General features: G+C 48.8%; 1 protein-coding gene across 2 annotated transcripts in view; it reads left to right on the top strand.

Annotated features, from left to right (window-relative positions):
- tecpr2 (tectonin beta-propeller repeat containing 2) overlaps positions 1-15,669 on the top strand; it is a 69,603-nt gene that overhangs the window by 42,367 nt on the left and 11,567 nt on the right. For both annotated transcript variants that reach the window (XM_085767374.1, XM_085767375.1), the window contains exons 21-23: positions 5,121-5,210; positions 8,542-8,639; positions 10,212-10,347. In XM_085767374.1, the coding sequence (XP_085623500.1) occupies positions 5,121-5,210; positions 8,542-8,639; positions 10,212-10,347 (324 nt within the window). The remainder of the gene's footprint in view (positions 1-5,120; positions 5,211-8,541; positions 8,640-10,211; positions 10,348-15,669) is intronic.

Consider the following 15,669-nt stretch of genomic DNA (forward strand, 5'->3'; position numbering starts at 1 on the left):
CTAGAGACCACTAGAGTCCACTAGAGTCCACTAGAGTCCACTAGAGTCCACTAGAGACCCCTAGAGTCCACTAGAGTCCACTAGAGTCCACTAGAGTCCACTAGAGACCACTAGAGTCCACTAGAGTCCACTAGAGTCCAGTAGAGACCAGTAGAGACCACTAGAGTCCAGTTGAGACCACTAGAGTCCAGTAGAGTCCACTAGAGTCCACTAGAGTCCACTAGAGACCACTAGAGTCCACTAGAGTCCACTAGAGTCCACTAGAGTCCACTAGAGTCCAGTAGAGACCACTAGAGTCCACTAGAGTCCACTAGAGTCCACTAGAGTCCACTAGAGACCACTAGAGTCCACTAGAGTCCACTAGAGTCCACTAGAGTCCACTAGAGTCCAGTAGAGACCAGTAGAGACCACTAGAGTCCAGTTGAGACCACTAGAGTCCAGTAGAGTCCACTAGAGTCCACTAGAGTCCACTAGAGACCACTAGAGTCCACTAGAGTCCACTAGAGTCCACTAGAGTCCACTAGAGTCCAGTAGAGACCACTAGAGTCCACTAGAGTCCACTAGAGTCCACTAGAGTCCAGTAGAGACCACTAGAGTCCAGTAGAGACCACTAGAGTCCAGTAGAGTCCACTAGAGTCCACTAGAGTCCAGTAGAGTCTGGGTCGCCTCGGGCCGCAACCAGCTGCACCTGGCCCGGGGTCGACTGGTCGGTAGGTAGAGTCCAGTAGAGTCCACTAGAGACCAGTAGAGTCCACTAGAGTCCAGTAGAGACCACTAGAGTCCAGTAGAGTCCACTAGAGTCCACTAGAGTCCACTAGAGTCCACTAGAGACCACTAGAGACCACTAGAGTCCACTAGAGTCCACTAGAGTCCACTAGAGTCCAGTAGAGACCACTAGAGTCCAGTAGAGTCCACTAGAGTCCACTAGAGACCAGTAGAGTCCACTAGAGTCCACTAGAGACCACTAGAGTCCACTAGAGACCACTAGAGTCCACTAGAGTCCACTAGAGACCACTAGAGACCACTAGAGTCCACTAGAGTCCACTAGAGTCCACTAGAGACCACTAGAGTCCACTAGAGACCACTAGAGTCCACTAGAGTCCAGTAGAGTCCACTAGAGTCCACTAGAGACCACTAGAGACCACTAGAGTCCACTAGAGTCCACTAGAGACCACTAGAGTCCACTAGAGACCACTAGAGTCCACTAGAGACCACTAGAGTCCACTAGAGTCCACTAGAGACCACTAGAGTCCACTAGAGTCCACTAGAGTCCACTAGAGACCACTAGAGTCCACTAGAGTCCACTAGAGAACACTAGAGTCCACTAGAGTCCACTAGAGACCACTAGAGTCCACTAGAGACCACTAGAGTCCACTAGAGTCCACTAGAGTCCACTAGAGTCTGGGTCGCCTCGGGCCGCAACCAGCTGCACCTGGCCCGGGGTCGACTGGTCGGTAGGTAGAGTCCAGTAGAGTCCACTAGAGACCAGTAGAGTCCACTAGAGACCAGTAGAGTCCACTAGAGTCCACTAGAGACCCCTAGAGTCCACTAGAGTCCACTAGAGTCCACTAGAGTCCACTAGAGTCTAGTAGAGTCTGGGTCGCCTCGGGCCGCAACCAGCTGCACCTGGCCCGGGGTCGACTGGTCGGTAGGTAGAGTCCACTAGAGTCCACTAGAGTCCACTAGAGTCCACTAGAGTCCACTAGAGACCACTAGAGACCACTAGAGTCCACTAGAGTCCACTAGAGTCCACTAGAGACCAGTAGAGTCCACTAGAGACCAGTAGAGTCCACTAGAGTCCACTAGAGACCAGTAGAGTCCACTAGAGACCACTAGAGTCCACTAGAGACCACTAGAGTCCACTAGAGTCCAGTAGAGTCCACTAGAGTCCACTAGAGACCAGTAGAGTCCACTAGAGTCCACTAGAGTCCACTAGAGTCCACTAGAGACCACTAGAGTCCACTAGAGTCCACTAGAGTCCACTAGAGTCTACTAGAGTCTACTAGAGACCACTAGAGTCCACTAGAGTCTACTAGAGTCTACTAGAGACCACTAGAGTCCACTAGAGTCCACTAGAGTCCACTAGAGTCCACTAGAGTCTACTAGAGTCTACTAGAGACCACTAGAGTCCACTAGAGTCTACTAGAGTCTACTAGAGACCACTAGAGTCCACTAGAGTCCACTAGAGTCCACTAGAGTCCACTAGAGACCACTAGAGACCAGTAGAGTCTGGGTCGCCTCGGGCCGCAACCAGCTGCACCTGGCCCGGGGAAGACTGGTCGGTAGGTAGAGTCCACTAGAGACCACTAGACCCACTAGAGTCCACTAGAGACCAGTAGAGACCACTAGAGTCCACTAGAGTCCACTAGAGTCCACTAGAGTCCACTAGAGACCAGTAGAGTCTGGGTCGCCTCGGGCCGCAACCAGCTGCACCTGGCCCGGGGAAGACTGGTCGGTAGGTAGAGTCCACTAGAGACCACTAGAGTCCACTAGAGACCACTAGAGACCAGTAGAGTCCACTAGAGACCACTAGAGACCACTAGAGACCACTAGAGACCACTAGAGTCCACTAGAGTCCACTAGAGACCACTAGAGTCCACTAGAGACCACTAGAGACCACTAGAGTCCACTAGAGTCCACTAGAGTCCACTAGAGACCACTAGAGTCCACTAGAGTCCACTAGAGACCAGTAGAGTCCACTAGAGTCCACTAGAGTCCACTAGAGTCCACTAGAGACCACTAGAGTCCACTAGAGACCACTAGAGTCCACTAGAGACCACTAGAGTCCACTAGAGTCCACTAGAGTCCACTAGAGACCACTAGAGTCCACTAGAGTCCACTAGAGACCAGTAGAGTCCACTAGAGTCCACTAGAGTCCACTAGAGACCACTAGAGTCCACTAGAGTCCACTAGAGTCCACTAGAGACCACTAGAGTCCACTAGAGACCACTAGAGTCCACTAGAGTCCACTAGAGTCCACTAGAGACCACTAGAGTCCACTAGAGTCCACTAGAGACCACTAGAGTCCACTAGAGTCTACTAGAGTCTACTAGAGACCACTAGAGTCCACTAGAGTCTACTAGAGTCTACTACAGACCACTAGAGTCCACTAGAGTCCACTAGAGTCCACTAGAGTCCACTAGAGACCAGTAGAGTCTGGGTCGCCTCGGGCCGCAACCAGCTGCACCTGGCCCGGGGAAGACTGGTCGGTAGGTAGAGTCCACTAGAGTCCACTAGAGACCACTAGAGTCCACTAGAGACCACTAGAGTCCACTAGAGTCCACTAGAGACCACTAGAGTCCACTAGAGTCCACTAGAGTCCACTAGAGTCCACTAGAGTCTACTAGAGTACACTAGAGTCTACTAGAGACCAGTAGAGTCCACTAGAGTCCACTAGAGACCAGTAGAGTCCACTAGAGTCTACTAGAGTCCACTAGAGTCCACTAGAGTCCACTAGAGACCACTAGAGTCCACTAGAGACCACTAGAGTCCACTAGAGTCCACTAGAGTCCACTAGAGACCACTAGAGTCCACTAGAGTCCACTAGAGTCCACTAGAGACCACTAGAGTCCACTAGAGTCCACTAGAGTCTACTAGAGTCCACTAGAGTCTACTAGAGTCTACTAGAGACCACTAGAGTCCACTAGAGTCTACTAGAGTCTACTACAGACCACTAGAGTCCACTAGAGTCCACTAGAGTCCACTAGAGTCCACTATAGACCAGTAGAGTCTGGGTCGCCTCGGGCCGCAACCAGCTGCACCTGGCCCGGGGAAGACTGGTCGGTAGGTAGAGTCCACTAGAGACCAGTAGAGTCCACTAGAGACCACTAGAGTCCACTAGAGTCCACTAGAGACCACTAGAGTCCACTAGAGTCCACTAGAGTCCACTAGAGTCCACTAGAGACCACTAGAGTCCACTAGAGTCTACTAGAGTACACTAGAGTCTACTAGAGACCAGTAGAGTCCACTAGAGTCCACTAGAGACCAGTAGAGTCCACTAGAGTCTACTAGAGTACACTAGAGTCCACTAGAGTCCACTAGAGTCCACTAGAGACCACTAGAGTCCACTAGAGTCCACTAGAGTCCACTAGAGACCACTAGAGTCCACTAGAGTCTACTAGAGTCTACTAGAGACCACTAGAGTCCACTAGAGTCTACTAGAGTCTACTAGAGACCACTAGAGTCCACTAGAGTCCACTAGAGTCCACTAGAGTCCACTAGAGACCACTAGAGACCAGTAGAGTCTGGGTCGCCTCGGGCCGCAACCAGCTGCACCTGGCCCGGGGAAGACTGGTCGGTAGGTAGAGTCCACTAGAGACCACTAGAGTCCACTAGAGACCACTAGAGACCAGTAGAGTCCACTAGAGTCCACTAGAGTCCACTAGAGTCCACTAGAGACCAGTAGAGTCTGGGTCGCCTCGGGCCGCAACCAGCTGCACCTGGCCCGGGGAAGACTGGTCGGTAGGTAGAGTCCACTAGAGTCCACTAGAGACCACTAGAGTCCACTAGAGACCACTAGAGTCCACTAGAGTCCACTAGAGACCAGTAGAGTCCACTAGAGTCCACTAGAGTCCACTAGAGTCCACTAGAGACCACTAGAGTCCACTAGAGACCACTAGAGACCACTAGAGTCCACTAGAGACCACTAGAGTCCACTAGAGTCCACTAGAGTCCACTAGAGTCCAGTAGAGTCCACTAGAGACCACTAGAGTCCACTAGAGACCACTAGAGTCCAGTAGAGTCCACTAGAGACCACTAGAGTCCAGTAGAGTCCACTAGAGACCACTAGAGTCCACTAGAGTCCACTAGAGTCCACTAGAGTCCACTAGAGTCCAGTAGAGTCCACTAGAGACCACTAGAGTCCACTAGAGTCCACTAGAGTCTGGGTCGCCTCGGGCCGCAACCAGCTGCACCTGGCCCGGGGTCGACTGGTCGGTAGGTAGAGTCCACTAGAGTCCACTAGAGTCTACTAGAGTCCACTAGAGTCCACTAGAGTCCACTAGAGTCCACTAGAGACCAGTAGAGTCCAGTAGAGTCCACTAGAGTCCACTAGAGTCCACTAGAGTCCACTAGAGTCCACCAGATCGTTTTTCAGGGTTGTTCTTGTGGTGTTCTTGCAGGAACCTTCTGGCAGAACGTGGTTCCTAGAGGAACCGTCTCCGCCACCCGGTGGTCCTTCATCACGTCGTCGTCGGTCCCTCACAGAGAAGGTAACTCACCTGGACACTAACTCACCTGGACACTCACTCACCTGGACACTCACTCACCTGGACACTCACTCACCTGGACACTCACTCACCTGGACACTCACTCACCTGGACACTCACTCACCTGGACACTCAGGCTGTGTCCTAACCCCTCCTCTCTCTCTAGTGACCAGTTGTTGTAGTGGTGTCTGAATGTTTAGTGATTATTAACCTTCACTATCTAGTGACTGAATCTATCCCATAATTCACCACCACATGTAGTGAACATCCCATGGTCACTAACCGGAGCAAGATATCCCATCATGCATTGAGGTCACGGATGGCCGTTACCACAGCGACCCAGAGTGACCGGTGTAGCTACCAAATAAATGCAGTAGCGACCGGTGTAGCTACCAAATAAATGCAGTAGCGACCGGTGTAGCTACCAAATAAATGAAGTAGTGACCGGTGTAGCTACCAAATAAATGCAGTAGTGACCGGTGTAGCTACCAAATAAATGAAGTAGTGACCGGTGTAGCTACCAAATAAATGAAGTAGTGACCGGTGTAGCTACCAAATAAATGCAGTAGTGACCGGTGTAGCTACCAAATAAATGAAGTAGTGACCGGTGTAGCTACCAAATAAATGAAGTAGTGACCGGTGTAGCTACCAAATAAATGCAGTAGTGACCGGTGTAGCTACCAAATAAATGCAGTAGTGACCGGTGTAACTACCAAATAAATGAAGTAGTGACCGGTGTAGCTACCAAATAAATGCAGTAGTGACCGGTGTAGCTACCAAATAAATGAAGTAGTGACCGGTGTAGCTACCAAATAAATGCAGTAGTGACCGGTGTAGCTACCAAATAAATGAAGTAGTGACCGGTGTAGCTACCAAATAAATGCAGTAGTGACCGGTGTAGCTACCAAATAAATGCAGTAGTGACCGGTGTAGCTACCAAATAAATGAAGTAGTGACCGGTGTAGCTACCAAATAAATGAAGTAGTGACCGGTGTAGCTACCAAATAAATGCAGTAGTGACCGGTGTAGCTACCAAATAAATGCAGTAGTGACCGGTGTAGCTACCAAATAAATGCAGTAGTGACCGGTGTAGCTACCAAATAAATGCAGTAGTGCAGCAGCCTCAATAAATGTGTCCAGCTGCCAGAGTTGTCCGGTTGCAGCTTCCACAGACTCCCACAACAAACGTCAGAGTAAATTTCCTAACAAGCGTTATAAACTGACCACAGACTCTGGATAGCGATGCTAATTTCTGTTAGCCCGTCTATGGGGTTTTACATTAACGTTAGCATTAAGCTAGCTGACTTTATGCTTAGTTGTGACACTGGCTGTGTGTGTTTTGAATGTTGTTTCAAACTATGTGGGTTTGATTGAACATCTTTGATGCTTAAATATATATATTACCGCTTAATATATTGCTTTACTCCTCTTTTTATGTTGGTACATCCGTAGGTCTATGCTACACCGGCCGTTACCATGGTTGTATCCATGGTACCTACGCCGGCCGTTACCATGGTTGTATCCGCAATTGTAACGGCCGGTGTAGTTACCATGGTTGTATCCATGGTAACTACACCGGCCGTTACAATTGCGGTCGGAATGTTTTAATTACGCGACGTAATACGTCATTAACTGTGCGGTGGAGTCGTGTCAGAAAGTGTTTTTTTATTTGACCAGTGAGTCACTATATTGAATTCACTACATAGTGAGTAGGGAGGAGGGAGGAGTTTAGGACACTACCCAAGTCTCTGTCTCATCACCTGAGCGACTTCCTCATGGTCTTCTCATGGTCTTCTCATGGTCTTCTCATGGTGTTTCTCATGGTGTTTCTCATGGTCTTCTCATGGTGTTTCTCATGGTCTTCTCATGGTTTTTCTCATGGTGTTTCTCATGGTCTTCTCATGGTCTTCTCATGGTCTTCTCATGGTGTTTCTCATGGTGTTTCTCATGGTCTTCTCATGGTCTTCTCATGGTCTTCTCATGGTGTTTCTCATGGTGTTTCTCATGGTCTTCTCATGGTCTTCTCATGGTGTTTCTCATGGTTTTTCTCATGGTGTTTCTCATGGTCTTCTCATGGTCTTCTCATGGTGTTTCTCATGGTCTTCTCATGGTGTTTCTCATGGTCTTCTCATGGTCTTCTCATGGTCTTCTCATGGTCTTCTCATGGTCTTCTCATGGTGTTTCTCATGGTCTTCTCATGGTCTTCTCATGGTGTTTCTCATGGTTTTTCTCATGGTGTTTCTCATGGTCTTCTCATGGTCTTCTCATGGTGTTTCTCATGGTCTTCTCATGGTGTTTCTCATGGTCTTCTCATGGTCTTCTCATGGTCTTCTCATGGTGTTTCTCATGGTCTTCTCATGGTGTTTCTCATGGTGTTTCTCATGGTCTTCTCATGGTGTTTCTCATGGTCTTCTCATGGTGTTTCTCATGGTCTTCTCATGGTGTTTCTCATGGTCTTCTCATGGTGTTTCTCATGGTGTTTCTCATGGTCTTCTCATGGTGTTTCTCATGGTCTTCTCATGGTGTTTCTCATGGTTTTTCTCATGGTGTTTCTCATGGTCTTCTCATGGTGTTTCTCATGGTCTTCTCATGGTGTTTCTCATGGTCTTCTCATGGTGTTTCTCATGGTTTTTCTCATGGTGTTTCTCATGGTCTTCTCATGGTGTTTCTCATGGTTTTTCTCATGGTGTTTCTCATGGTCTTCTCATGGTCTTCTCATGGTGTTTCTCATGGTGTTTCTCATGGTCTTCTCATGGTGTTTCTCATGGTCTTCTCATGGTCTTCTCATGGTGTTTCTCATGGTGTTTCTCATGGTCTTCTCATGGTGTTTCTCATGGTCTTCTCATGGTCTTCTCATGGTCTTCTCATGGTGTTTCTCATGGTCTTCTCATGGTGTTTCTCATGGTCTTCTCATGGTGTTTCTCATGGTCTTCTCATGGTGTTTCTCATGGTGTTTCTCATGGTGTTTCTCATGGTCTTCTCATGGTGTTTCTCATGGTGTTTCTCATGGTCTTCTCATGGTTTTTCTCATGGTCTTCTCATGGTGTTTCTCATGGTCTTCTCATGGTGTTTCTCATGGTCTTCTCATGGTCTTCTCATGGTGTTTCTCATGGTGTTTCTCATGGTCTTCTCATGGTGTTTCTCATGGTGTTTCTCATGGTGTTTCTCATGGTCTTCTCATGGTCTTCTCATGGTCTTCTCATGGTGTTTCTCATGGTGTTTCTCATGGTCTTCTCATGGTGTTTCTCATGGTGTTTCTCATGGTGTTTCTCATGGTCTTCTCATGGTCTTCTCATGGTCTTCTCATGGTGTTTCTCATGGTCTTCCTCCTCAGGTACCTTCCTCTGGTTGGCTCAGAGCAGGAAGGACTTGTTCTGTGTCTGGGACCAGGACGGAGAGCTGCGTCCATCCTCTGTCCTCCTCCCGCCTGAGGTGAGGACACCTGTCTACCTGTCTGTCTCTACCTGTCTGTCTCTACCTGTCTGTCTCTCTGTCTCTACCTGTCTGTCTCTACCTGTCTGTCTCTACCTGTCTGTCTCTACCTGTCTGTCTCTCTGTCTCTACCTGTCTGTCTCTACCTGTCTGTCTCTACCTGTCTGTCTCTCTGTCTCTACCTGTCTGTCTCTACCTGTCTGTCTCTCTGTCTCTACCTGTCTGTCTCTACCTGTCTGTCTCTACCTGTCTGTCTCTCTGTCTCTACCTGTCTGTCTCTACCTGTCTGTCTCTCTGTCTCTACCTGTCTGTCTCTCTACCTGTCTGTCTCTGTCCTTCGGTCTACCTGTCTGTCTGTCTCTACCTGTCTGTCTCTGTCCTTCGGTCTACCTGTCTGTCTGTCTCTACCTGTCTGTCTCTCTGTCCCCAGGTGGAGCTGACTCACCTGTCTGTCTGTCTGTCCCCAGGTGGAGCTGACTCACCTGTCTGTCTGTCTGTCTGTCCCCAGGTGGAGCTGACTCACCTGTCTGTCTGTCTGTCCCCAGGTGGAGCTGACTCACCTGTCTGTCTGTCTGTCTGTCCCCAGGTGGAGCTGACTCACCTGTCTGTCTGTCTGTCCCCAGGTGGAGCTGACTCACCTGTCTGTCTGTCTGTCCCCAGGTGGAGCTGACTCACCTGTCTGTCTGTCTGTCCCCAGGTGGAGCTGACTCACCTGTCTGTCTGTCTGTCTGTCCCCAGGTGGAGCTGACTCACCTGTCTGTCTGTCTGTCTGTCCCCAGGTGGAGCTGACTCACCTGTCTGTCTGTCTGTCCCCAGGTGGAGCTGACTCACCTGTCTGTCTGTCTGTCCCCAGGTGGAGCTGACTCACCTGTCTGTCTGTCTGTCCCCAGGTGGAGCTGACTCACCTGTCTGTCTGTCTGTCCCCAGGTGGAGCTGACTCACCTGTCTGTCTGTCTGTCTGTCCCCAGGTGGAGCTGACTCACCTGTCTGTCTGTCTGTCTGTCCCCAGGTGGAGCTGACTCACCTGTCTGTCTGTCTGTCCCCAGGTGGAGCTGACTCACCTGTCTGTCTCTCTGTCCCCAGGTGGAGCTGACTCACCTGTCTGTCTGTCTGTCTGTCCCCAGGTGGAGCTGACTCACCTGTCTGTCTCTCTGTCCCCAGGTGGAGCTGACTCACCTGTCTGTCTGTCTGTCCCCAGGTGGAGCTGACTCACCTGTCTGTCTGTCTGTCCCCAGGTGGAGCTGACTCACCTGTCTGTCTGTCTGTCCCCAGGTGGAGCTGACTCACCTGTCTGTCTGTCTGTCCCCAGGTGGAGCTGACTCACCTGTCTGTCTGTCTGTCCCCAGGTGGAGCTGACTCACCTGTCTGTCTGTCTGTCTGTCCCCAGGTGGAGCTGACTCACCTGTCTGTCTGTCTGTCCCCAGGTGGAGCTGACTCACCTGTCTGTCTGTCTGTCCCCAGGTGGAGCTGACTCACCTGTCTGTCTGTCTGTCCCCAGGTGGAGCTGACTCACCTGTCTGTCTGTCTGTCCCCAGGTGGAGCTGACTCACCTGTCTGTCTCTCTGTCCCCAGGTGGAGCTGACTCACCTGTCTGCTTGCCATGATGCTCTGTGGGGTCTGGACACCCACGGCCGAGTCTGCATCCGGACGCTGTCCCCGTCGTGTCCCGCCGGACTGCACTGGACGCCGCTGGACCTCAGCCAGCTCGGTGCGTACGAGTCCTACACAATAACACATCATCTGCAGAGAAACTCCTTCATTTCACCAATATCTAGTTCTGATAGGCTAGTGCTATTCCCCTCTGAGTCCGGGGTTAGCTGTTATCAACATCCGGGGTCTGTAGGTTGACCTACTGACCTCTGACCTGGATGATGCACTGCAAAAACTCAAATATCTCACCAAGAATATTTGTCTCATTTCTAATCAAAACTAATCTCATTCTACTTAAAATAAGACTCATCACATTAAAAAGTAGCTTGTTTTTAGACACTTTTTATTTCTTTCAAGCAAATTTTCACTTAAAATAATCTGCCAGTGGAGCAAGTTTTTCTTTCTTATTACAAACACAAAAAACTTGTACTTATTTCAAGTGAAAGTTTGTTTGAAACAAGTGAAAATTATCTGAAAACAAGTTCATTTTTAGGTGATGAGTCTTATTTTGAAGTGGAAAGAGATTCGTTTTGACTAGAAAAAAAAAGGACAAATATTCTTGGAAAGATTTTGAGTTTTTGCAGTGTGTTGTCTCTGAGCGCCGCCCGGCTCATTCTGATAATAATCATTCCGCTTCAGCATTCGGGTCCATTTTTATCTCAACCAGCCGGAGCTTTAGTGAGTCCAGGTTGAGGAGAGGAAGCCTGTGGAAGCTGAACTTCATCCTGCTGCTCATTTTGTTCTGACAAGTCAGAAACACACAGAAACGAACCGTAGCGTTAGCAGCACAGCTAACCCCGGACTCAGAGGGGAATAGCACTAGCCTATCAGAACTAAATCTTGGTGAAATGAAGGAGTTTCTCTGCAGATAATGTGTTATTTAGAGGCTGCATTCTGCTGCCCTGTAGACTCCATTATACGGATATACGCGCCTCTCGGCTGGAGCTCATTTCATCACAACCACTTGGAATGACACCAGAGTTATCTGGGGGAGGAAATGATCTGATTTTATGATAGAAATAAGGTCCAGAATGTAAAAAACCCAGAAATAACCCTTTAAAACCTTAATGTTTTGCTCTGTGTTTGTGGTTGTTTTGGGTGGGGGGGGGGGGGGTCACAGTCAGCTGTGTTCCCCTGTCACTGACTGACAGTCGAGGTTGTGTAACAGGTCTGTGATACAGAGGTCAGCTGTGTGTGTGTGTGTGTGTGTGTGTGTGTGCGTCACACTGTAACCTGACTGATAGGTTAAATCTGTTTTTAGTTGCTCTGCCCTTCTCACTATCACACACCACATGTCTCACACACACACACACACCCCCAATGTCAACAGAGCGTGTGTGTGGCTGAACATGTGCTTATTAAATAAGATGCTCTTATATAATATGCAGATCACACAGCGTCAGTGGCTCATCACACCAAGCTTCATTTCATATTTCATCTCATTTATTTATGACATTAAGGAGACGACAGGTCCAGATCCCAGCAGCTGCTCACATGGAGTTACAGTAACTATATATTATATACTATATACTATATACATATATATAATATACATACTAACAGCTCAGTTATCGCTCAGGAGAAGATACTTCGACTAAAATCTAAACGTTTGGAGATGACACAAGCTTTTTGAATTTAAAAACATTTGGATTTAGCGTCTGATGAGTTCTTTTCTGTCTTCACTGAAGAAAGGACAAACCAGTACATGACGGTATTCATCACCACGGTAACCAGACAAACAAAGAGGACTGTTATCCCCGTCGTAGCTACGCTCAGAATCCGTCTGCAGTCGATTTGATATTTTACATTTGGTCGCTTGAATCTTTGTTTTCATAGTGATTTTATTCTCTGTGAACTTAAAGGCTTCAGATAAATGATGATTATATAATAGCATAGAATAGAATAGAATAGAATAGAATAGAATAGAATAGAATAGAATAAACTTTATTGTCCCACAGGGGGAAATTTGTTGTGGACTGGAGTGCATGATAAAGGCTGCCATAGACAGTAAATATACCTAAAATACATAAGACAGTTGGAGACGTACATGTACACACCCAGTAAAAGATTTTTAAAAAAGAAAAACAGACAAACAGAACATCAGTTATTGCACACTTCCCAGGAAAAAATAACAATAAAAGAAGGATTATTGCCTCAGCGTACACCGCCTGCAGCTGTTTAACAGTTAGATGGAGGTGGGTACAAAAGAGAAGTTAAAATGATTCAGTCTGCATTCAGGGAATCTATAGCTTGTATACAGTATATAGGTGTAGGTTCCCTGAATGCAGACTGAATCATTATATTGCTACCAGATTGTTAAGGGAACCCAGTAGAGCAGGATAATCCATCACCAGCAGGTTCAGACTGTTTCCACCAGAACATCCAGAAGCTTCTGTTTGTTTACTACCTGCAGTCAGAGATGAGTGACAGCTGCAGGTTACCGAGGCCTTCAGAGGTCAAAGGTCAGCGCTGAAACATGAGGCCACGTCCCAAAAACAGGCTGACCTGGAATCTGCTCCGAGAGCAGCCGTGGTCACGAGGAACATGAATAATAATAAACAACAAGCTAACCACTCACACGGTCAGGAATCGAACCACAGACAGAAGGTCTGGGCTGTCCCTCCTGAGCCAGTAGAGACAGACAGGTGAGACAGACAGACAGGTAGAGACAGACAGGACAGACAGAGTCTTTACAGAGGGAGAGGTTCTGTCCCCGTCCAGACTAGACCAGGTCTTCATCTCTCCTGATGGTCTCCATGTCAGATTAAACCATCACTGTGGCAGTCCTCCATTAAGCTGGTCTGTCCTCTCTTCCTATGAACCAGTCTGAACCAGTCTGAACCAGTCTGCCATCCAGTCCTCCATTAAGCTGGTCTGTCCTCTATGAACCAGTCTGCCATCCAGTCCTCCATTAAGCTGGTCTGTCCTCTATGAACCAGTCTGCCATCCAGTCCTCCATTAAGCTGGTCTGTCCTCTCTTCCTATGAACCAGTCTACCATCCAGTCCTCCATTAAGCTGGTCTGTCCTCTCTTCCTATGAACCAGTCTACCATCCAGTCCTCCATTAAGCTGGTCTGTCCTCTATGAACCAGTCTGCCATCCAGTCCTCCATTAAGCTGGTCTGTCCTCTCTTCCTATGAACCAGTCTGCCATCCAGTCCTCCATTAAGCTGGTCTGCCCTCTATGAACCAGTCTGCCATCCAGTCCTCCATTAAGCTGGTCTGTCCTCTCTTCCTATGAACCAGTCTACCATCCAGTCCTCCATTAAGCTGGTCTGTCCTCTATGAACCAGTCTGCCATCCAGTCCTCCATTAAGCTGGTCTGTCCTCTCTTCCTATGAACCAGTCTACCATCCAGTCCTCCATTAAGCTGGTCTGTCCTCTCTTCCCATGAACCCGTCTGCCATCCAGTCCTCCATTAAGCTGGTCTGTCCTCTATGAACCAGTCTGCCATCCAGTCCTCCATTAAGCTGGTCTGTCCTCTATGAACCAGTCTACCATCCAGTCCTCCATTAAGCTGGTCTGTCCTCTATGAACCAGTCTGCCATCCAGTCCTCCATTAAGCTGGTCTGTCCTCTATGAACCAGTCTGCCATCCAGTCCTCCATTAAGCTGGTCTATCCTCTATGAACCAGTCTACCATCCAGTCCTCCATTAAGCTGGTCTGTCCTCTCTTCCTATGAACCAGTCTACCATCCAGTCCTCCATTAAGCTGGTCTGTCCTCTCTTCCTATGAACCAGTCTACCATCCAGTCCTCCATTAAGCTGGTCTGTCCTCTATGAACCAGTCTGCCATCCAGTCCTCCATTAAGCTGGTCTGTCCTCTATGAACCAGTCTGCCATCCAGTCCTCCATTAAGCTGGTCTGTCCTCTATGAACCAGTCTGCCATCCAGTCCTCCATTAAGCTGGTCTGTCCTCTCTTCCCATGAACCCGTCTGCCATCCAGTCCTCCATTAAGCTGGTCTGTCCTCTATGAACCAGTCTGCCATCCAGTCCTCCATTAAGCTGGTCTGTCCTCTATGAACCAGTCTACCATCCAGTCCTCCATTAAGCTGGTCTGTCCTCTATGAACCAGTCTGCCATCCAGTCCTCCATTAAGCTGGTCTGTCCTCTATGAACCAGTCTGCCATCCAGTCCTCCATTAAGCTGGTCTATCCTCTATGAACCAGTCTACCATCCAGTCCTCCATTAAGCTGGTCTGTCCTCTATGAACCAGTCTACCATCCAGTCCTCCATTAAGCTGGTCTGTCCTCTATGAACCAGTCTGCCATCCAGTCCTCCCATTAAGCTGGTCTGTCCTCTATGAACCAGTCTACCATCCAGTCCTCCATTAAGCTGGTCTGTCCTCTATGAACCAGTCTACCATCCAGTCCTCCATTAAGCTGGTCTGTCCTCTATGAACCAGTCTGCCATCCAGTCCTCCCATTAAGCTGGTCTGTCCTCTCTTCCTATGAACCAGTCTGCCATCCAGTCCTCCCATTAAGCTGGTCTGTCCTCTCTTCCTATGAACCAGTCTACCATCCAGTCCTCCATTAAGCTGGTCTGTCCTCCCTTCCCATGAACCAGTCTGCCATCCAGTCCTCCATTAAGCTGGTCTGTCCTCTATGAACCAGTCTGCCATCCAGTCCTCCATTAAGCTGGTCTGTCCTCTATGAACCAGTCTGCCATCCAGTCCTCCATTAAGCTGGTCTGTCCTCTATGAACCAGTCTGCCATCCAGTCCTCCATTAAGCTGGTCTGTCCTCTATGAACCAGTCTGCCATCCAGTCCTCCCATTAAGCTGGTCTGTCCTCTCTTCCTATGAACCAGTCTGCCATCCAGTCCTCCCATTAAGCTGGTCTGTCCTCTCTTCCTATGAACCAGTCTGCCATCCAGTCCTCCATTAAGCTGGTCTGTCCTCTCTTCCTATGAACCAGTCTGCCATCCAGTCCTCCATTAAGCTGGTCTGTCCTCTCTTCCTATGAACCAGTCTGCCATCCAGTCCTCCCATTAAGCTGGTCTGCCCTCTCTTCCTATGAACCAGTCTGCCATCCAGTCCTCCATTAAGCTGGTCTGTCCTCTATGAACCAGTCTGCCATCCAGTCCTCCCATTAAGCTGGTCTGTCCTCTATGAACCAGTCTGCCATCCAGTCCTCCATTAAGCTGGTCTGCCCTCTATGAACCAGTCTACCATCCAGTCCTCCCATTAAGCTGGTCTGTCCTCTATGAACCAATCTGCCATCCAGTCCTCCATTAAGCTGGTCTGTCCTCTATGAACCAGTCTGCCATCCAGTCCTCCATTAAGCTGGTCTGTCCTCTATGAACCAGTCTACCATCCAGTCCTCCATTAAGCTGGTCTGTCCTCTCTTCCTATGAACCAGTCTGCCATCCAGTCCTCCATTA

The sequence above is a fragment of the Trachurus japonicus genome, chromosome 22 (assembly GCF_045865225.1).
Source record: "Trachurus japonicus isolate A0001 chromosome 22, Traja_1.0".
Classification (NCBI taxonomy): Eukaryota; Metazoa; Chordata; class Actinopteri; order Carangiformes; family Carangidae; genus Trachurus; species Trachurus japonicus.